Genomic DNA, 23,246 nt, shown 5'->3' with positions numbered 1-23,246 from the left:
GGGGATGGATCTTCTGAACAGCAGACAGGCCTTGCCCTTGAGCTTGACCCCAGTTTCCCTTGGACAGGTAGATGGGTCCCAGAAGTGAGTTTGATCTTTGCAGGCCCTGGGCACACCCACGGGAGTAGTCTCTGATGAGGACCTGGGAGGTTTCCTTAGCCTCGATCTGGGGTCAAAAGTGTTTCTTCATCCCAGGATCCCACTTCTGTGGGAACCTGTGAAGGAATTAGAAGCAGGGCCTCAGATTTCCGTACAGCAGGTTCAGAGTAGCATGGCTCCCTGTGGCCGAGAGGTGCCCATCTGTGAATAAACGCAGAAGCAAAATGCGGGCCGTGTCCTTAACGAACATCCTTCAGCCTCAGAAGCGCAGGACAGCCCGTGGCAGGCTGAAACGGGGTGAGCCTGGAGGGCTTTATGCCAGTCACAAAGGGCACCATCCAGTCCCACTCAGACGAGGGTCTGAGCGGAGTGAGATTCCTAGAGACCAGGAGGGTGTTTCCCAGGACTGGGAAAGTGGAGAGTGGGACAGCTGAATGGGACAGGACCTCAGCTTTGAGGACTAAAGAGTTCTGCAGAAGGGTGCCCCACCCTGTGGATGCACTTCACAGTTCTGAACCTAAAAGTGGGGGTCCCCCCACACTGGGAATCAGCCCGAGGGCCTGCGGCGCTCTGGGTGGTGCTGTGTTGAGCTTCCCTGGGCCTCTAAGGGGCTACATTGTGTTCTGTGTTTTTACCACAATTTAAAATGTTTCCAAAGGAAACAAAGCCATCCTCAGGTTCTGCCTGGGCTGCCTGCCTCCAGAGCCTCCTTCCTCCTTCCCTCAGGGCTCACCACCCGAGTCACAGGCCTGGCTCCAAGGCAGGTGCCTCCCTTGCTGTCCACCCTCTGTCCCCACCTCCCCCTGCCTCCTGTGAACTGAAGTGTTCCAAGAAGCTGCATCTCCATGAAAGGTCTGCAGAGTGCTTGCCCGTGGCTGGGCACACTGTGGCCTGACAGGCAGGCTGTTGCGGGGGGTGGGGGCAGAGATTATCTTGGGCATCCTTCTGCCCTTGAGGAGCTGTTTACCTAATTTTTATTTTGTTCTGACCTACACCCCCAGTCCTTTTCTGTTTGCTTATTTATTTTGAGACAGGGTCTCATGAGGCTGCCCAGCCTGGCCTCAACTTGCAACCCTACCTCAGTCTCCCCAGTTTCTGAGGTCACAGGCCTGCGCCACCATGCCTGGCCTAACATTTTCATGAGCATCCCGAATGCCTTGGAATGTATCCCTATGTTTTCCGAGCTCCAGCCTCCCCAGCCCTAAAGCCAAGATGCCATAACACCTAACCTGCACCAGGGGTCCACTTCATGCCCTGAATGTAGCCCTTCCTGCCCTGCCACTGCAACTGATTTTCAAAATGGACACGTTTCTCTGTGTCTGTGCTTCCCTAATCTCCTCCTCCCTAAGCCCCCCTCCCTAATCTCAGGGGACACAGGATCACCTCTCTTCCCCATCCTAGGCAGCGCTATCTGTCCCTGAGCACACACCCACCACAGGAATGAAGTAGGCCAGACTTTGGGATGGCAGCAGAAGATCTCAGAAATGACTCCTAAATGAACAAGTGTATTTTAACTCGTGACAGAGACCATGTGCAATGCAGCCTTTGAGTCACCTCTTTGAAAGCCCCCTTCTCCTGCTGATGGGCAGAGTCCCAGCCCTGGAACAGGATAACCCTAAAGGAGTCCCCTGTGTTTCTCCTTTGCTAGCAAAGCAATAAAACTTTTTTCTCAAAACTGAGTCCTCAATGTTAGATGGGCATCGGGGACAAGGACTGAGCTTTTGGCAGCAAACCTGTAGAAGAGACTCCCCACCTGCCTGATATTCCTATCAAAGTCGTTGGTAAATGTTTTCGTTTGTGACTTTCTTTTGTTCTGTAATCTGAAAATCCATGAACCTCTTCCAGGGCCGGCCGCCATGCTGCCAAGGATAACTTGGGTCCATGCTCTGGGCCTGAGGTCACTCAGACTCCTTTCAGAATAAACTCTTTTCTTATTCTTCTGAAGTGGAGTCATTATTCTGTGCCAACACACCCTCAGGCAGAGCTTCCCTGGGTCCTCCCATCTTGACCCCATCTCTTCTCTGGCTGACCTCTGAGGGTGGGAGGAAGAGGGTCCCCTCCTGCAGCCTCCCTGCCTCCTGTCACCATCATTTAGTACCTCTACCTCCTGTACCTTCTGCTTGAAGTTGGAAAACTCCGGGTTAATAGGATAGCCTGGCTTGGGAAAACTCTTAAATGATCAGTTGGTTCTATTTACCAGGCTTAAAGTTCTGGGGTCTGCAGGGGGTCTTCAGTCAGAAAGCCTTTGCAGTGAGCCAGGTGCAGGGGTACACACCCATAATTCCCACACCGGGAGGCTGAGGCAGGAGGATCACAAGTTTGAAGGCAACCTCAGCAACTAAGTGAAGTCCTAAGCAACTTAGCATGACCCTGTCTCAAAATAGTCTGGGGAAGGCTCAGTAGTTAAGTAGTTAAGTGCCTCTGGGTTCAATATCCAGTCAAAAAAAAAGGCCTTTGCAGTGACACAGCACCCTGTTGAAATATGAATTTTGATCCAAGTGGGATGGCACAAACCTGTGATCTCAGCAACTTGGGAAGCTGAGGCACGAGGATCCCAAGTTGGAGGTCAGTCAGGGCAACAGTGAGATTCTGTCTCAAAATAAAAAGGGCTGGGAATGTAGCTCAGGGGTAGAGCACTCCTAGGCTCAATCCCCAGTACCAAAGGACAAACAAAGGAACCCACCAAATTCTGTGGGTACAGCCTGGCCACATGGAGCCACCTGGGCACCCAGCCTCCCACTTCCATGTCTGAGTCGCCTGGTTCATGACATCAGTCACTGCCCTGCCCCGGGACCCAGGGGCTACATGACAGCAACAAACTCTGGTGAGGCCTGAGAGAGAAGCCTCCACCCCTCCATTCTTGCCTGATCCTTAGCCTGGGCAGGGGACACCTGTCTGGGGACGGGTTGTCTGTCTGTTCTCTGGAAGGGAGCTGGTCCTGTGGGACCCCTGGACCAGACCCCTCCACCATCAGCCTTTGCAGATGCTGAGCTCTGTCCTGGCTGTGTCCCGATCCCCAGCAGCAGGGCACACCCTGGGCACTGCCAGGGCAGGGCAGGCCATGCGGAGTCCACCCCACCACCAGCTGCCACCCGCCATGGAGCACTGGCTTCTGCCAGCCTCCTGCCCTCCAGGGCTCACCAGGCTTCTCACTGGGAGCTGGTGGCAGCCCTGGGCTTGGGGTGCGAGTGGCAGGGTTCACTTCCTGGATGGAGGTCACCAGGCGACAACACCCAGCGCTCGGGAGGCCCTGGGGTGGGGGAGCACTGGGGCGCAGGCGCTCTTGCCCTGGCTGGCGGGAGCCTCCCCAGCCCCGGGTAGGAGCAGTGGGATTCCCACTGGGCTGGGCTCCGGGAGCAAGCCGGGTTTCATTCTGCCTCTGCCCTGGTGCCACATGCAGCGGACCTCACGGGATCAGGGTGCTGAGCCCGGGAAGCCACCCGGGTGTGGGGGCAGGCGTCGGGCAGGCCAGCAGTGGGCTCTTCATGCCATCCCAGGCCCGACCTGCACAGGCGGCAGCTGCCATGCTGAGTGCCCTGGGGCCAGGCCTGCCCGTGCAATTCCAGGGCCAGGAGCGGAGGCCGGCCGCCCTCCACCCGCCCAAGCCGCCTGAGCGAGGGTCCTTCAGGGAGGTCGGGCACACAGCCGGAGCAGCCGTCAGGGCCCTCAGGTGCGTGGCGGCCTGGGCCGTGGGTGGGCCTGAGGCGCTCTCAGCCCAGGGCACTGGAGCTGCGCCACCTGTGGAGGTTCTGGGTGGAGTCCAGGCCAGGCCACTGGCTGGAGGCCGGGAGCTGGGGCTTCTGGAGCAGCTCCTTCATTCGTCCTCTGTGGGACCAGCTCTGCCCGGCACGTGGTGCTGACCGCAGAGGCAGCCCCAAGAGGGCTGCTCCAGGCCCCGGCGTCCTTGAAGGAGGACAGCATGGGTGCCGGGGAGCCCGCAGGCCACAGAGGGTGGCTCAGTGGAGCAGAGGGCACCTGAGGCTCTGGCTCTGGGGTGCACACTGGAGGCCGCCTGGGGACCCAGGATCGCATCGTCACTCACCTCCTGCCTGGAATCTCGACTGCCAGGGGCTCTGCACTGGCTGGAGGCCTGGTGGCCGAGAGGTTCCCAAGCTTGATGTAGCCCCCGGAGTCAAAGGCTAATGGCGGAGGGAGCCCATTGACCAGTGCTGGCAGGGAGACCCAGGAGGAGGTGGGAGCCCAGGACCTGTGACTGTTTGTCGCTGCAACTGTCTTGCCAGGACTCTCATTTTCTCAGCCAGCATCTTCCACATGTGACAAACTTGCCTCTCCAAAGTGCAGTCTGGATAGTCAGCTGCCATTCATGGAGGACGTTACGCAGTACTGAACTGCACAGGGAGACTGTGTCTCCTGAGCTGGCCTCAAACTCCTGGTCTGAAGTGATCCTCTGGTCTCAGCTTATTGAGTAGCTGAGATCACCGGTGCACGCAGTGAACGTTATTTTATTTTCTTCCGTTACTGGCAACTGAACGTGGGGTGCTTACTGCTGAGCTACACACCAGCCCTTTTTTTTTCTTTTTTTTTTATTGTAAACAAATGGGATACATGTTGTTTCTCTGTTTGTACATGGCGTCAAGGCATACCATTTGTGTAATCATACATTTACATAGGGTGGTGTTGTTTGATTCATTCTATTTTTTCCCTTCCCCCCACCCCTCCCACCCCTCTTTTCCCTCTATACAGTCCTTCCTTCCTCCATTCTTGCCCCCCTCCCTAACCCTAACTCTAACCCTAACACTAACCCCTCCCACCTCCCATTATGTGTCATCATTCACTTATTAGCAATATCATTCATCCTTTGTTTTTTTCAGATTGGCTTATCTCACTTAGCATGATATTCTCCAGTTTCATCCATTTGCCTGCAAATGCCATAATTTTATCATTCTTTATGACTGAGTATATTCCATTGTATATATATACCACAGTTTCTTTATTCATTCATCAATTGAGGGACATCTAGGTTGGTTCCACAATCTGGCTATTGTGAACTGAGCAGCTATGAACATTGATGTGGCTGTATCTCTGTAATATGCTGATTTTAAGTCCTTTGGGTATAGGCCAAGGAGTGGGATAGCTGGGTCAAATGGTGGTTCCATTCCAAGTTTTCTAAGGAGTCTCCACACTGCTTTCCAGACTGGCTGCACTAATTTGCAGCCCCACCAGCAATGTATGAGTGTACCTTTCTCCCCACATCCTCGCCAACACCTGTTGTTGCTTGTATTCTTGATAATCGCCATTCTAATTAGGGTGAGATGGAATCTTAGGGTGGTTTTGATTTGCATTTCTCTTATTACTAGAAAAAATAGGGATAGTGGGAACATTCCTTAACATTGTAAAGGCCATCTATGCTAAGCCCATGGCTAATATCATTCTAAATGGTGAAAAACTGAAAGCATTCCCCCTAAAAACTGGAACAAGGCAGGGATGCCCTCTTTCACCACTTCTTTTCAATATCGTCCTTGAAACTCTAGCCAGAGCAATTAGACAGACCAAAGAAATTAAAGGGATATGAATAGGAAAAGAAGAACTCAAACTATCCCTATTTGCTTATGATATGATTCTATACTTAGAGGAACTAGGAAATTCCACCAGAAAACTTTTAGATCTCATAAGTGAATTCAGTAAAGTAGTGGGATATAAGATCAATGCACATAAATCTAATGCATTTTTATACATAAGTGATGAATCTTCAGAAAGAGAAATTAGGAAAACTACCCCATTCACAATAGCATCGAAAAAAATAAAATACTTGGGAATCAATCTCACAAAAGAGGTGAAAGACCTCTACAATGAGAACTACAGAACACTAAAGAAAGAAATTAAAGAAAACCTTAGAAGATGGAAAGATCTCCCATGTTATTGGATAGGAAGAATTAATATTGTCAAAATGGCCATACTACCAAAAGTGCTATACAGATTCAATGCAATTCCACTTAAAATCCCAATGATGTACCTTACAGAAATAGAGCAAGAAATTATGAAATTCATCTGGAAGAATAAGAAACCCAGAATAACTAAAGCAATCCTTGGCAGAAAGAGTGAAGCAGGGGGTATCGCAATACCAGATCTTCAACTCTACTACAAAGCAATAGTAACAAAAACGGCATGGTATTGGTACCAAAATAGACAGGTGGATCAATGGCCCAGCCCTTTTTAAGCTGTGGCAGGGCTGGCCTCGAACCTACAACCCCGAGTCGCTGGAACTGAAGGCCTGCACCGCTGCTCCCAGCCACAAGTTTCTTTTCTGGTTAAGAAAAAACTGAGCTTGTTTCAGGAAAACCGTGAAGTGACTCAGGCCACAGGCAGTATGTGACTAAGGCGAAAGGTCCTAAAGGAGCCTCAGAGCAGCTGAGTTTGAGAAATACTGACTGAAGAGAAAGAAATGAAGGAAGCTTTGGGCCTGAGTTCATGTTGACACCCCTAATTTCCGTGTGTCCTTGGAACCTAAAATCTCCCAGCCTCAAGGGCCTGGTGTGGTCGGCGTTGCTGGGGGCCGGAGGCCATACCCTTGAGATGGGGACCACCCTAGGGACAAGGGCAAACGCTCTCCTTGCCTGGCAGCCGCCCTCCACAGGCTGCTCCACCCTAAACCAATGCCGGCTTTGCCTGGCTGAGGTCAGGGTGCTGCCCCGTGGTGTCCTCTTGAACAGCGGCAGTCATTGATCTTTGACTCGGGAAATGCTTGTGCCGCTCAAGACAATGAACACCCCGCTCTGCAGGGAACCGATCATAAGCGTGCCCTCCTTGGTTCAGGGAGCCAGCCTGGTGCCTTCTGCAGATGGGTGTCCCTCCTCAGTGTTCACGTGACCCCATTTCATTGCCATCCTCGTCGGGTCAAAAGTTCCCAGTGTCCGGCATCTTTTGGATAAAGAGTCCATCTTGGAGTGTCTGGAGGCTCACTCCTCCTCACGTTCCTGAAGCCTGTGTGGCAAGGCCTCCCTCTGGCCCACTCCTCCCTCCAGGGGATGCAGGTGTCCCTTCCCCAGAAGATGCCAGATTCCTGGAGTAGGGACAGGAGGGAGAGTGTCCCATTGCCAAGCAGGAGCCACCCACGCCCTCCCTATCCCATTCCCGGGGAGGAGCCCCAGTGGACTGTCCAGCCCCGTCTGCAGCAGTGAGCCAGGGCACTGGCATCTCAGCCTGTGGGACTCTGGGGGCTCAGGAGTGGGCCTGGCAAAGGGACACTTAGCTCCGCGGCCCTGAGCCTGGCATTGGCTGTTCTTGGCAACCCTGCCGAGATGGCAGAGGCCGGGCCTCCCCTTGCCCCGCCATGGCAGGGGTGGTGGCAGTGGCAAGGAAGGCTGGGTGGTTCCCCCAAGCTGTAGCTCAAAGTCCTGCGGAGGTGACGGGTGGACCCTGGAATTCTGGGTTGAGCGGGTTCTGGGCCAGGAGGTCGCTGAGCCAAGGCCAAGCCCTGGTGCCCGCATGCACTGGTCTCACTTTGATTTGGTGGAAGAGCTGAGGGGACAACTTTATTCCAACTTCACCCTCATTAGTTAGAAAACCTATTAAGGCAAAATATGCTAAAGGAGCGCTTCTGTCTCGGGTCTGGTTTGCATGTCATGCACGGCGCCTTTCCAGTGCCTGCATGGCTGGCCACTTTCCTGGACCGGCCGTGTATGAGTCACGACAGGTCGTGAACCTGGTGGAGAAAAACTACTTTTCCAAGTAGAATAAACTGTTTAAATGAATCTTACTTCTTATAATGACTTTATATTAGAAAACATGGACAATGAAAACCAGGAAAACGCACAGGAAGAGCAGGTGCAAAGAGGTTAACTTATAATAAGGTTTACATTCATAACCCACACTCAGTTATGTGCAGATTCAGGCTCATCGTTCCCAGCACAACACACCCCCAGCACCCCTTCCTCTAGAATTTTCTTTTCCTTTTCCTTTTTTTTTGGTTTTTGCTGGGGTTTAAAGCCAGGGCCTCTCCCGTGGTGAGCAGCTGCTTTACCACTGAGCCGCAGCCCAGTTCCAGAACCTTCTTTATTCCTGTGAAGCGTGTCACCCTCCTTCTCCCATCCATCAGGGCTGAATGTTTCTTTTTCTTCCTGGTACTGGGGATCAAACTCAGGGCCTCACACATGCCAGGCAAGTGATGGACCCCTGCCCACACCCCAGCCCCAGAGCTGAAATCTTTAATTTGTTCAGTCCCTTCCATCCCACCCCGAATGCATTCAGCCCCTGGAATCCGTGATCTCGACGCAGGAGAGCCCAGAGCTGTGGCAGGCCCCCCACGCCACCCACTGCTGGGCCAGCAGCCGCCTCTGCAGGGCCGTCCTTCCCCAGGCCAGATGGCAGCTTCCTGCTCACTCAGTGCCCAGGGATGGTTCCTGCGGCCCCCACCGCAGCCTCTGCTCAGACACAAGGAGCCTGCAGGCTCCCCTGAGGGAACCAGTATTTGTCACCACCAAGACTGTTTTATTTAATTTGTTTTGTTTTTGTGGCACTGGGAATTGAACCAGGGGCATCCGCCACTGAGCTACGTCTCTAGACCTTTTCATTTTATTTTGAGACGGGGTCTCGCTAAGACTTGCCCAGGCTGGTCTTGAACTTGAGATCCTCCTGGCTCAGCCTCCCGAGTCAGTGGGATTGCAGACAGTACCACCATGCTGGGCTCTGCTTCCTGTGTCTTTAAGTAGAAGACCTAAGGCAGCATTTTAACCGAATGGGAATACCAAGTTCCTGTCAGCAGGAATTTTACGTTAGTTACTAGAATAATGGACTGTTTAATACGCCCTTTGCTGAATGTACCTTTTAAACCAATTGTAGACCCATTCCTGCTAAGGATAAATAGCTTTTTTGATTTTGACTTTCAGTTTTTATTTTAATTCGTGATTCATGAAGGTAAAGCATCAGCGAGATCTGCACAATTTGTATAAACGGAACCAGAGAGCGTTTCGTGTCCCTGTCCTGCCTTTTCCCACCTCAGAGGCAACCACCCCTGTTGGTTTATTCTGGTATTCACCACCGTTTCTTCTTCGTTTCTCCTTGTTGAGTTCTAGCTATTGATAGGCTCTCTTGACACTGTGTTATCTGTCATGTAACGCACTATCCCAAACATTTGCTGTCACAAACCTGCCATTGGGCCGGGCTTCGTGGGGACCTTTGTGTCGGCTCCGTGAGGTCACCACTGGGCGGCTCCCTTCCAAGACAGCTCAGGCAGGAGGCTGCTGTCTGGGGCCAGGGCTCCTCTCCCTGCGGGCTCCCCCAGAGTTGCTCAGCTTCTTCACAGCATGGCAGGAAGTAGCAGCTCCCAGGCTCTTAAGACCCAGGCCTGAAGCTTTAGCCATACTTTGTGGGCACAGAGCCTGGCCACATTGCAGGAGAAAGACATGGAACCGTCTGGTTTTGAAACAGGGTCTCACTGTGTTGCCCAGGCGGGCCTCAAACTCCTGGGCTCAAGTGACCTTCCTGCCTCAGCCCCCTCAGTAGCTGGGATTACAGGAGGCCGGTGGGACCCCATTTCTCAACAGGGGGTAGGGGAGGGGACCCAAAGACGTCACAGTCATCTTTAATCCTTGAGTTCTCTGCCCAAAACGTGCATCGGCTCTCTTCAGCAACCGCAGCAGCCCGCACGACCCTTTCCCACGCTGCCGCCTCGGGATGAGGTGGCTTAGATCCCCCTTCGGGCGGTGTGATGACGACGAGGTGAATGGCATGCGGGTGTGCCAGGGAGCGAGCTCGAGGAATTACCTTTCTCTCTTGGGGTGCTGTTTGCCCTGAAGCGAGTCGTTTTCTTTCTTCTTTTCTCTTTTTGGGGCTGGGGATTGACCCCAGGGGTGCCTAACCACTGGGCCGCATCACCAGCCCTTATTTTTGAGTCAGGATCTGGAGAAGTTGCGGAGGCTGGCCTTGAACTTGCCATGTCCTGCCTCAGCCTCCTCAGGCCCTGGGATTACGGGCGTGGGCCAGGGCACCCAGCAGGAGTTTACTTAGTGTTAGGTAGGAAGCGACTTCCATGCGCTTGCTGCGGTCCAACCTGGACGCTCCGGCTCCTTCAGGCGCCTCTGATGCGACAGGCTGTCCAGTCCACCTGCTGCCCCGGCTGGAGCCGCCAGCCCAGAACCTCGTTTTGTCCCCAGGATGCTTCTGGGAGAGCTCCTTTGCTTCCCGACGGCGGCTACCTTGAGGGTCCAGGACAGCTTCTTCCTCTGCACTTTCTTCTCTGTCCTGGCACGGTCTGTGTGACGGTGTAGGTATGAGATGTACCCTAGGAGCTCAAGTGAGGGACGATGCCGGGAAGGACAGAGGGAAGCGATGGGCTACAGGAGCCCTGCCGCAGGGGGTGCATTAATCCACGGAGGGGGTGACCGGGGTGTGACCTGGACAGGTGGTCACTGCGGGGCAGCCTTGGGCATGTGTTCTGTCCCTGAGTCTTTGTCCCATGGCCTACCACTTTCCTCTGCCACACTCTTCCGCCATTCTCTGCCCGCTTGGGGCCCACAGCTGTGGAGTTGGCCATCTATGAACGGAAGCTTCTGAAACGTGCTCGAGTGGTTCTGGTCAGGCCTCTTGGTCACAGTGACTGCCACCGTCTGCTTCCTCCTCGCAGCTGCTCTTCTGTATGTGAAGGTTCCTCTTGGAGGAGTGTCCTCCTGGACTGGCTTATTTGCACTTCTGGGTGGGGACACAAAGACAAAGGAAGCGCCAGTACCTGAAGGGAGCTTGTGGACAGACATTCCCTGGGGGTGACTTGCAGGTCACTTAGGGGATCCCAGCTGCCAGGACGTGTCTTTCCCCTGGGGCTGGAGGGAGCCCCTGGGGGGACACTTTCACAGTCCTGCCTGGCTGCCAGTGTCCTCGGTGCTGACTGGGCAGTGGGCAGCAGTCTCCGCAGCTGTTGGGCACACGTGTACAAACACTTTACAGGGCCTGGGGGCCCCGGGGACCCTGAGGTTCACCTGTGCAGTGACCTGTTTTTGGCAGTGTGTGCGTAGCTAGTGGCCAGGCTCTGCAGGAGGGTGGGTGTGGGGAGCAGCAGCCTTATTGAGCACATGGCCACCTGTGTTTCGGTGGCTCTCTCCTCCCACCCCTCGCCCAGAGGGACCCCCGGCTGGGGTCCTGCAGCACAGGCGGCTGACTCCTTTCCGTGGTGCAGGCTTCCGAGGTCTGCTGCGTGGACAGCACTGCTCTTGTCCCAGCGCCCAAGGGGCGTTCTTCTCCCGTTCTTCCCACCCCTGCCTTCTCCCTGTCTTCTTTAAAAACATTGTTTTGCAGTCCTGAGGATGGAACTCGGGCCTCACTGGGAGGCACGTGCTCTACCACTGAGCTCTACCCCCATCCCTTTTTAAAAAACGTTTTATTCATTTTTATTTTTACTGACTGTTTTGACCATTGTACACGAATGGCGTTCAACTTTTCACTTCTCTGGTTGTGCACGTGGAGCTGCACACCACTCTCGAAGCCTTACATGTACGCAGGGTGATGACGTCTGTCTCCCTCCACTATCTGTCCTTCTTCCCTGCCCCCATTTCCCTCTACACAATCCAAGGTCCTCCATTCTTCTCTAACCCCTGGGCCCAGCCCACATTTGTATCGTCACGTGTCAGGGACCAAGAAGTTCTCATTCTGAGGACGTCCTGACCTTTACGATAAGCAGCAGCCCAGGGAGCATTTTCAGTTGCCTTGCCCTGCACAAACACCCCGCAACTGGCAACTGACAGGTTCACAAGGTGCGCCCCTCCCCCCTGCTGGCTGATAGTTCTGACAATATGGCGCCTATGGCACCGTCCCTGCTTCTCTCCGGGATTTCACCTTCCCGCGGGCACGAACTTGCAGCCTATCAGGAGCCCAATAGAAGAACACAGCCAACCAGCCTGCGTCTCGTCACACCCCTCATTTCCTCAGCATAAATACCCATGTGAACAATAAAAATTTGCAGCTTGATCAGAACTCCTGTCTTGCTGTCACTCCCTGTGTCTCTTGTCCCTTCATTCCTTCTCTCTTTGTTTCGCCGTCCTCCGTTGATGTCCCGCAGGTCGGGACAGTTGGCGCCCAACGTGGTTGACTGGAGCCTTTGCCTGAGAAGCAAACGCCGCCCTCCGGGGAAACCTTGGCCAAGTGGATTCCGTGATAGCCTCGGTTAACGCGGCCGAGATCAGATCCAGGAGGAGAGTGAGGCCGGCGCAAGGTGAGCGACACACCATGGGACAAGCGGTTTCGTCACACAATTTGTTTCTGACGGGTCTCAAGGAGGCCCTCAAGACTCGGGGAGCACGTGTTAAGAAAAAGGAGTTAAAATTATTCTTTTCATACATAGAGGATTTGTGTCCTTGGTTTCCCCTCGAGGGGTCAATTGATGGTAAAAGGTGGCTCAGAGTAGGAGATTGCCTCAAAGATTATTATGAGACTTTTGGTCCTCCAAAGGTGCCCGTCACCACCTTTTCTTATTGGAATTTAATTAATGAGATTCTTAAAAGTTCACCCTTTGACAGGGGTACTTTAAAACTTGTAAAAATTGGGGAGCAGGCAATGCAATTCACCTCTCGCCACCCCCTCAGCATGCCCTTCGGTTAATATTCAAATGCCCCCTACTCAGCCTTCTTAGGACCCTGGGACCCAAGATTGTTGGCTTTGCTTGCAGCTGGGATATCCCGCTCCATTAGCTATTCCGATTGATTATAGAAATGACTCAGCTGCTACCCTTACTAGAAAAATTGCTGAGAATGTAACCTATCCTAATACACTGTGGTCCAATTTTACCAGTGAAAATTGTCTACCGACTCCACCATTTTTGGTACAGCCATTCACATTTTCCAATACTACCTGCTTTTTCTCACCTGGCTATAATAATACCTGGGATTTAAATGTAGGGATTATGACATTTAGTGATTGCTCCGAGACATTCAATTTTTCACAGCCATTGTGCCCCCCTAATGGCACTGTATGTCTGTGGAGGTAATAAGGCTTTCACTCAACTGCCAACCAACTGGACTGGATTATGTGTCCTAGCCGCCTTGCTCCCAGACGTAGATATTATTCCAGGAGATGAGCCCGTTCCTATACCAACAATTGATCACATTGCAGGACGAGCTAAACGTGCTGTCACCTTTATCCCTTTACTTGCAGGATTTGGAATAACTACAGCAGTGGCCTCAGGTACTGCTGGTTTGGGGGTCTCTCTTACTCAATATACAAAATTATCCAGACAATTGATTTCTGATGTACAGATACTCTCAAGCACCATACAAGATCTTCAAGATCAGGTGGATTCCTTAGCAGAAGTGGTCCTACAAAATAGGAGAGGTTTAGACCTTCTAACTGCCGAACAGGGAGGCATTTGTTTGGCTTTGCAGGAAAAATGCTGTTTCTATGCCAACAAGTGAGGGATTATTAAGGACAAGATCAAACAGCTGCAGGAAGACTTAGAAAAACGCCAACAAGCACTGGCTGATAATCCACTATGAACTGGATTCAGTGGACTCCTTCCCTATCTCCTTCCCTTCCTAGGTCCCCTCCTTTGCTTGCTGCTTATCGTATCTATAGGTCCTTTGATATTCAACAAGATCACGGATTTTCTTAGAGCTCAAATTGAGGTTATACAGGCGAAACCTATTCAGGTTCATTACCATCGACTGGAGATGATGGATCGCGATGGTGATCTTAATAGACCATCACACCTGTGAGCTGAACTGGACAGCCAATGACTGGTAAGGTTCGTGAGAGCTCATACCAACCTAAGACAGGAAATGAGGGCTAGAGCCTCATTAGCCAATGACAGGTAAGGATGTTGCTCTGTCACGGACAACCTAAGACAGGTGCAGTTCCCGAAGGATTGTCACTCCAGCTCTGTACCTGTCCCGGCAGGCCACACCCCCACCTCGCCACATAGCCTCTATCACCCCCTTAAAATATGGTTATCAGAATATGGTCAATAATTTTATATAAGAAAGGGGGAAATGTCAGGGACCAAGAAGAAGTTCTCATTCTGAGGACGTCCTGACCTTTACGATAAGCAGCAGCCCAGGGAGCATTTTCAGTTGCCTTGCCCTGCACAAGCACCCTGCAACTGGCAACTGACAGGTTCACAAGGCGCGCCCCTCCCCCTGCTGGCTGGTAGTTCTGACAATATGGCGCCTATGGCACCGTCCCTGCTTCTCTTCCGGGATTTCACCTTCCCGCGGGCAGAACTTGCACCCTATCAGGAGCCTAGTAGAAGAACGCAGCCAACCAGCCTGCGTCTCGTCACACCCCTCATTTCCTCAGCATAAATACCCATGTGAACAATAAAAATTTGCAGCTTGATCAGAACTCCTGTCTTGCTGTCACTCCCTGTGTCTCTTGTCCCTTCAATCCTTCTCTCTTAGGATCGCCGTCCTCCGTTGATGTCCCACGGGTTGGGACAATCACACAGTCCCTTTTTTAAATATTTGAGGCAGGGTCTTGATAAATTGCCCAGGTTTGGTCTTGAACTTGTGATCCTCTTGACTCAGCCTTCCGAGTGACTGGGGTTACAGGTGTGTGCCCGCGCCTGGCTTCTCACTCCCCTTTGGGGCCAATACTTCCTAAATAAGCCTCTCTGTCTTCTGGGGAGGTCGCAGGCAGGGGCTTCTCTGCACTCTCCCAGAAGGACCTCCCGTGGCCGGCAGATCTGGCCCCAGCTACAGCCCGCAGGTGGCTCCAGCCTCCACCATCTGGAACACCCTCCCCTCTACACTTCCTCCACTCAGCCTCCTGTGTCCACTCCCTGGATAGAAGCACCGGGTCCAGCAGGCCAGGCCTGGCTCCCTCTGGCCTGCCCCTGCCGCGTGCCCTGGGCGCCCCACCCTCCTGGGCACCGGCTTCCTCTCTTACTGTGTTGCCCCCTTAGCTTTCCTGAGCAGCCCCGGGCCCAGCCCTCCTCCGGTTCTTGCTGAAGGCCTCGGGGCAGCGTTGGAGACCCTGCCGTGGGCTGTGGGGCTCTGGACTTTGCTGTCTCCACTCTCTGAGGGCTCTCCTGGCTGCACTGTCCTCATGCCAACCAGCTGCTGCCCTCCGCCTCTGGACAGCTGCACGAGCCCTCTCCGGCCCTCTGCTCTGCTGGGTTGCCACCGCCCTCCTCATCCGCCTCCTGCAGCGCCCCGTGGCCAGAGCAGCTGCAGTGGGCACCTGGTACTGTGCCGGCACCTGCTCCCCCCCACCCCGTGTCCTACGGGGCCTTGGAGGCAGGGTGCCCGGGCGCTCGCTGCAGGTCAGGACCTGCTCCCACTGGGCCATCACCGTGCTTTCTTGAGGTCATTCCTCAGTGAGGTTCTGGGCCCCTTTCCAGGAGGGCAGCTGCAACCTCATGTGGCCTCTGCTCCCTCGGCCAACTCAGGTCCACGGCCCGAGCTCCTCTGCTAGCTCCAGGAGGCTGGCAGTGACCCGTCACGGATGAAGCACACTCACCTCTGAGTTTTGCCAGCCCCTGGCTGTCTAGTGGGGTCATTTGTGGCGGGCCCTCTCCCATGGTGACCAGAGGAGGGCCTTGAGAACAACAGCCTCGTTCTTGTCCAGGCTTTGGCCTGCAGCAGCTGGCAGGTGCTCTGGATGCCACAAGAATGAAGCTTTCCATGAGGTGCACCTTGTCACCGTGTCACACCTCCTAGAAGGGGCTGTCCTCATGGGACCAAGGACATCTGGCCCAGCAAGGCACTAGATTGATGAGTGATGTTCATTGAATGAACAGAGACACAGGACTCAGCTTCTGTGCAGGGAGGAGGCTGAGCAGTTTGCTCTGAGTGCGGGAGGCCGTGGGGTGGCCTGCACAAGGGTCCTGCCTGGGTGCGCTGGCTGCACCAGCTCGGGCAGAGGCCAGCTCCCTTGTGAGTATGATTCCCATTGCTGTCCAGTGGGACAGGGGCGGCTGGGGCTGCTGGGGTCTCTGGCTCCAGACGCCATGATGTCTTGGGCACAGCAGGAGTGAGGTGGGACTGGGGCAAAGAGTCACGCCCAGCATCTGCGCCCCGCATGGCCAGCTCTGCCTTGCTGGTGGATCTGGGACTTCTCACTGGGCAGCGAGGGAGGTTCGGGTCTGAGTCTGTGCTGGAGGGCGCGGTGCGAGGGGCCGGGCCGGGGAAGCACTCAAGCCCTTCGCTCAAGTACCAGACCACCTGTCCCACCCCTTCCAGATATGTGGCTGCAGGAGGCTCTGGGACAGAAGCAGAGAGGGGGACATCCTCTGGGTGTCGGGGAACTGGAGGAGGGCGGGGATGGGAGTGTCTGTGGTGGTCCTGGCGGCCGGCCCAGGCCGATGGCGGGAGCGCAGGTGCAGCCAGGCCAGCAGTCACCTGTTCCTGCAAAACATTCTTACCGGGGACCTACTGACATCTTCCTTGAAAAAATTTCACTGTACAAGATCAAATGGGCTTGTTGACCCTGACGCCTCGGGAGGGAGCATGGTGGCCTAGGGGCTGGGCGCCACGTTTGTCACCCCAGTTTCTGGCAACTCTCCACGAGGCCAGGCCAGCTGGGCAAGAGGCTGCCTGGTGGCCCACCTCTGCCTCTGGGTCCCTGCGGGTGGGCCATCAGTGGGAGCTCAGGATGCGGGGCAGGTGACAAGGCCAGGCAGGCCATCAGGGCCCACTCCCCTCCCTGACTGAGAGGCTGGTGGAGGACCCTTCTCCCCTCCAGCAGGCCCAGCCTCCCTCTGTCCCCACACTCTGAGGGCTGCCAGGGGACAGGACTGGCACTGGAGGTGCTGAGGCACTGGATCACTTCAGGGGTGTGGTCTGGCCACCTGGGACCCTGGTCTAGGAATGGGGGGAGGGCATGGCACAGGATCCAAGTCCCCTAGGCTACACAGGGCCCCGGCAGGAAGGAAGTGGTGGGGGCAACGTGCCGGGTGCCGGGTGGCTTGCTGTCGGGTGTTCTAATCATGCTTCTCCTCAGCCAGAAGGAGGCGCTGGCTCCACCTGCCCAGTGGCCAGCCCTGAATCATCCAGGAGGGTAGGAGGTTCCAGAGCGGGCCCAGCTCAGCTGTGGGGGTGGATCCCGAGCCCCGCCCTTGCCCCGGCACACAGGAGGCCCGCTGCCAGCTACTCCACAGACCTCGCACGCCACACAGCACTGCACACTTGATTTTATTCCATGACACTGATTTGCTGAACCCCCCATTTCCTGGGCAGGGGAGGGCAGTGGGTGGCCTGGCAGAAGCGGGCTGGCCTCTTAGGAGGGCTGGTCCCTCTCTGCCTGAGGAAGTGCTGTCCAGGCCTCAGCCTTCCACCCAGCCTCGCCCTCTCCCCTCCAGTTCATCATTTAAAAACTGAGCTGCAAAAATAAAATAAACTGAAAAAATAAAAACAGACCCCTGAGATGTTAAAAACCAAATTAAAAATTCCCTTTGGTGTCAAAAGGTCCTATTCCTAAAAGCCAGCGGGGTGGGGCTCAGGGCTGGCACTCAGTCCTCCAGGGCACCATGGGACTCCTCCTCCTGCTCCTGCTCCTGCTCCTCGTCCTCGACCTCCGGGGCCAGGGATCCCTCAGGGCCCGGCTGCTTCAGGATGGCGCTGTATTTGAGGACGGCAGCCTCTGCCTGCAGGACCACCTCCACCAGGCTGAAGACGGTGATGACCTGCGGCCGAGTCCAGTGAGGAGGTGACGGGAGGGGCCCGCCACCAGCACCCAGCTCAGCCACCGTGCGTCCCGCTGGCCGTGAGACCCATTCCCTCAGCCCTGCGAAGCCCCTGCTGCCCCCTGCAAACAGAGCCACTCAAGGTCCTGGCCCGGGTCTGGGGAGAACCAAGGAGCCGGGCGGCACCATGCACCTCGGTGATGCCTGGGGAGGGCTCAGGAGGGCCAGGGTCAAACGAGCTGGGCCGGGCGGCCTCTGGAGTGGCAACCGCTCTACACAAATGTCCATGTGAGGTCCCAGCCTCCATCAGGTTCTCAAAGGACCCGCAAGTTAAGAATTCCTGCTTCAGAGGGACACAGAGCTGTCCAGAGTGGGCATCCCCACGTGAGGGTCCAGAAGCCCCTCCTGGGCAGGGCAGGGGGCAGATGGGGCACAGAGGAACACCCAGGAGGCAGGAGAGGGCTCACCGCGGCGTGGGGTAGGGTTCTGACCTGCCGTGCCGGCTCCTGTTCCGGGTCCTCCGGCTCCCAGAGGAGCGTGAGCTCAGGTTTCTTGCCCACTTTCTGGAAGTGGTAGGACCGCAGGGCCAGTGCCTGGGGGTGCACATGCCAGCACCTCAGGCCTTGGGCTCTGGGTGCCACCTCCTGACCTTTAATCCTGAAGGCCCCGTTGCTTGGAGGTGGCCCTTTGTCCTGACCCGCCTGACTGGTCCTGAGGGAGCTCCCTGCCCTGCCACCCACCCCACTGCTGGTTTTTGCCCTAAGACAGGGGTCACCCCAACCCTGGCCTCTTGCTTCAGTCAGCCTCAGGGAGGCCCTGCCAGTTCACCTTTGGTTGACTCAGCACCTGAGGGTGACCAAGGGCCAAGGGAGGCGGGGAGGGGTGGGGCAGGGGCGCCCACGCTGAGCGCACTGCTGTGGGCTGCGCCCCCTGCTGGCACTGGCTCTGACAGCACGGGCCGAGGGCAGACTGCAGAGCTGACCTAGGCCTGAACTTCCATCCTGCTCAGTGAACTTCAGCACAAGCGCCCTGATTGCTTCCAGCTGGACTCTGCTCACGCTCGCCTGTTCTACTCTGTTTTATTAACGCTGTGTCTGTTCCACACCATGCGCCAGACCCTGCGCTCCCCCTAGCACTCTGGATGTGAGGAGACTCAAACCAGGGCAGGAGCCAGGTGCTCAGCACAGGGCCGGCTAGAGCCTGGCCCCTCGGCTAGCATCAGGACAGGCACCAAGGCCCTGGGGGGAGGACAGTGGACGAACAGTTGCCCGGGTGGGAGCCAGGGCGCCGGTCCTCCACGGATCATCCTCTGGCCTTTCCTTCCCATGTTCCTGTAGAAACATCTCCAGACGTGCATACCACGCCACTCTGTGCCCAGGTCTTGGGGAAGGGGCCCAGCCTGACCCTTGGCCTTAAGTCCCATCCCAATTGGGCCTAGCTGGGTGTCTTGAGGGGGTCCATCAAGAGGGCTGGGGGCCAGAGCTCTGGACTCTCTGTCACCTGTGGCATAGCTGAATGAGGGGGACCCAACAGCCCGTGTCCCTCCAGGGTGGATGGGGACAGCAGGAACCTCAGTCTGTGCTCTCACTTCACTCTCGTGAGCCTACCAGGGCTGCTCTGGCCAGGGACATTGAGACGAGCCCCGGCAGTGGGAGTGCAGAGAGGCAGGGCAAAGGGCGGGCGCAGTGCCGGGTCCCAGGGGCCGCCTGCCTCCCTGCCCGAGCTGGCCACTCACGTTGCAGTAGATGCGCTTCTGTACCCCGTAGCGCAGCACCAGGACGTCGAAGGCTTGGTTCAGGACGCCCATGACCATGGCTTCTGACTCCAGAGGGCCACTCTCCTGCGGGGACAGTGTCCCAGCGTGGCAGCCTCCCCGGGGAGGAGGCAGCCAGGAGAGGGAGGCGGGGCAGAGGGAGGGGAGGACGGTCAGGCCGGCGGACTCACCCTGACCAGGACAGCGAAGAAGAGGCTGGCGCTGAGCTCCTGCACACGCTTGGACGCCATGCGGCGGTCATTGCAGTGGTCAGCTTGCTTCTGCAGGGCGTGCGGCTCCACTTCCGGCTGCTCTCTGTAACCTGGGAAGAGGGTGGTCAGGGTGCTGGTGGGGGGCTGGGCGCAGGCACGAACTGCGGGCCCACAGAGGTGGGGGCCCGGAGCCGCCCCCTGCAGCCCCCGTGCCCAGGCAGAGCGCGTCCAGGCCCCGGCTCCCCTGTACTCGGCTGCCCGTCTGGCCGGGCCTCCGCGGTCACAGCGGTGCGGCCTCAGGGCACCGGCGCTCACTCTGGGGTGGCAGCCCCTGGTGCTCTGGCCTGCCCTGGGCCCCAGCGGTCCCTCACCCAGCGCGGCGGCCAGCAGGCGGTGCACCAGGACGTCCGCGAAGCGGCGGATGGGAGAGGTGAAGTGAGTGTAGAGAGGCACGTTGAGGGCGTAGTGCCGGAACTGCGCCTGGTCCTGCAGCACCCCCGAGCAGAAGTACAGCGCCATCTGGGGAGGGCGGGTCTCAGTGTGGGCGGGGCAGGGTGCAGACAGCAGCGCCTGGCCGCGCGCTGCCCACAGGCTGGAGGCGCAGGCAGCAGGCGGGGAGGCGTGCGGGCCACGCTGGGCCATCCTGCACAGGACCCCAGGGCTGCCACCAGGGTGGCAGAACCAGGGCTTGCCCAGGCCTCGCTCCTGCTGGAAGCCGGCTTCATCCCAGGGCTGCCCAGGCCACTCCCCCTCTGGTGGGAATGGGATGTTGGGACCCCTCAGGACACTGGGTGGCCTCTTCCTATGGGGGTCCTGGGGCCACCAGGGCAGTGGGCAGGAGCTCAGCCTCCTCAGGGCACATGGCTGCTGAGTCCCTGCCAGGAAGATGGAGGGGGGTGGTCTCCGGTTTGTCCCTTCCCTGGACGTGTATGGGGCTGCCCCTCTGACTCAGGACGAAGCCGGACAGGGAAGCCAAGATGGCCCCGGGCTGCAGAGCTGTCTTCTGGAGGCAAAAGCAGAAGCTGAGGGGCTGCGAGTCTCTGCTGGAGGACACAAAGCCCAAGGCTGCCATCTCCCAGATGAGGCCTGCAGGGGATCTGTGCCTGTGGTGGGTCCCTCAACCGCTCTGGATCCATCCCTGCCCAGCTGAGGTGGCCTCTTGCACCCTGGCACCCTGTGCCCCACAATGCTCCACCCATGGCAGCCAAGGAGGCGGCTTTCCAGCCTGCCACCCCAGCCTCTGTGGGGCCAAGACCAGATCCAAGTTCTAGAGGCAGCGTTTGGATGGGGGCGCAGGAAGCACCCCAGAGCCTTCTTAGGGCCCCCACACAGCCTGACCAGAGCCTGGACACAGCCCCTGTGGCTGCCTGGGGGCAAGTGACCAGGTCCTTGCTGAGGGCCCAATCCCAGCTGCGTGTGGGGCTCCCCTGTCCCCACACCCTCCTGTGCAGTTGGCCAATGGACAGCTGGCTCCGGTTACTCTGTGCTCAAGGGTCCTGGAATTCAGGGCACAGCTGGCGGTGACCTGCTGGGCTCCTTAACTCTGCTTCCTTCCAGCACCTGCTGGGCTCCGGGTTATGTCCGGGGCAAGTCGCTGGGGGAGGTGGGCGCAGCCTCCAATTCAAGCCACGTCTGGTCTTTGTTCTCAGTGGTGGCCCCAGTTTCCCAGACAAGCTGGGGTGAGGAGGACAAAGGGCCCTGGCTCCCTCTTTCTGGTGGAGGTGTCTCTGGATAGGGTGGGATGGGCGGGGACCATGGTTTTCCCGCAGCAACCAGTTACCTCTGGGATGGCTGTGGTGTCCTACGTCAGCGATACACTTAGGACCTAGCAACTCCCTCCCGTTTCGGGCCTGCTGGTGCTATTCCCTCTTTCTTGTTCCCAGTCCCTGTCCTGGTTCATGGGATTGGGAGGACAGAACACCGCAGACCCTTCTTCACTCCCCAACATTATAACCCTGGGGAGAGGTGGCTTCTGAGGCCACCGGCAGGCAAAGTCAGGAGAATCTAGTCTTTTTCTAGTGACTCTCGTGAGGGCTTCTGTCATGGAGCTCCAGATGGCCTGAACTTGGAGTGGACAGTTCCCAGAGGCTGGGTTAGGGAGCAGTGCCCACCAGAGCATGGCCCAGGGCTTGCCATGTCTTCTTGGTGGGAGTCGGGTACCATGCACAGTTCCTTTGTGCTGCTGGGAGCTTGGTGGGGGACAGACACTTGGGACTGGGAGCCAGGGAAGGGCAGCCAGGCCAGGACTCCACTCCTAGCAGAGCTATGAGGGGTCAGGAAATCAATCAGTTGTGCCCAGCAGACGGAATCTGCTGGGTGACTGGGTCCAGGAACCTGGTCTGTCACTGCTGAGGGAAGGGCTGGGCCCTGAGCGGGTGCCCATAGCGTTTGCAGCTCCTGTTGATCTGAGAGGTCACTGGGATGGCTCCGCTCCCAGGGTGCTGGGGTCTACAGAGGCTGAAGCACAGCCTGGGGGGCAGTGATAGGCTGCAGGAGCCAGCCCACCTGACCACCCCAAAGGCAGTCAGTCGCCTGCCTGCAGACAACCAGGCCAGGCCACGGCCGAGTGTGATCATCCTTAGTAGCGGTGGGTGCTGAGACCTTTTCTCCCATCCGGGGTCCTTAGCCAGTCTCAGGCTGCAGCTCCTCCTGGGCACCAATGCACTCTGTCCGGCACACGCAGCACTGGCTCTTAACTGTCCCAGCTGCTGCCTGGGCATCCTCCCCCCCGAAGGGGTGTTCCTCGTGCTACCTGGCCTGTGCCTGCTGGTGTCCAGAGCACAGCAGGAAGACTGGTGGTTGCGTGCTCATGGAGGTCACAAGTCAGGGCTGTGGGTGTTCCCGAGAGTGGGGACAGAGGCCAGGTCCCTCCTTACCTGCATGGGCCGGGAGTACATGTTGGTAAGCACCTCCTTCCGTGCCAACGAGTACTTGTCATCTCCAAATATTTCGGTCAGACTTTTCTAGAAGTGAAGCCCAGACACCTGTGTGAGTGTGGTAAGGCTTGGGAGAGGTTCTAGGCCCTTGGCTGTTGACCATCTGATACCAGTTCTGGGAAAAAGAAGCTGGCATGGGCCCAGACCTTACATGGTGGGTGAGGAAGAGGTGGCCCATCACTTGTGGGCCACCCTGGGCCTGAGACTAGCGTTCCACGTCTAGCTGACTGGCCTGACAGACCGGTGCCCAGCTCTCTGACCTAAGGTACCTCTCTACCTCCCCCAGGCTTGGGACTTGGGTGAGAAGTTTCCCTCCTATGGGGTCAGAGCCAGAGCTCTGGGTTCCTCAGTCCCATGATGCTTAGCTACAGGTAGGGAGCACCTGAAACCACCTCCTATAAGGAACATCCCTTGACTTCCAATAATCCCAGGCTTCCATACTGAAAGCCTTTTGGCCCAAGACCAGCCCAGTTCTGGTTCCAAGACCCTGGCCCACAGCTAATACTTGATTGGCTTCCCTTGGTTGGGTCCTGGTGAGGGAACCATGCTATCCGGTTCTCTGTGACTCAGATCTTTTCACCAAGGCCTCCCTCCCCACTGTGGGGGAGACCTGCCTGAGGGGAAGGGACCATGGTGGAAGCAGAGACCACTGCACCCCTGGCCTTCCTCCCCTTTCCCCCCAGCAG

The 23,246-nt window shown here is 56.7% G+C and overlaps 1 protein-coding gene across 1 annotated transcript in view; it reads right to left on the bottom strand.

Moving 5' to 3' along the window:
- Positions 1-17,155: 17,155 nt before the first annotated feature.
- The window catches only part of Dis3l2 (DIS3 like 3'-5' exoribonuclease 2), a 356,804-nt gene continuing 350,713 nt past the window's right edge, over positions 17,156-23,246 (bottom strand). The window contains 6 exon segments of the mRNA XM_047544162.1: positions 17,156-17,659; positions 18,151-18,252; positions 19,395-19,499; positions 19,604-19,734; positions 19,996-20,143; positions 22,501-22,587. Of these exon segments, the coding sequence (XP_047400118.1) occupies positions 17,486-17,659; positions 18,151-18,252; positions 19,395-19,499; positions 19,604-19,734; positions 19,996-20,143; positions 22,501-22,587 (747 nt within the window). The 3' untranslated portion in view covers positions 17,156-17,485.

Source organism: Sciurus carolinensis, chromosome 3 (assembly GCF_902686445.1).
Source record: "Sciurus carolinensis chromosome 3, mSciCar1.2, whole genome shotgun sequence".
NCBI lineage: Eukaryota > Metazoa > Chordata > Mammalia > Rodentia > Sciuridae > Sciurus > Sciurus carolinensis.
This window is presented reverse-complemented; position numbering and strand designations above follow the sequence as displayed.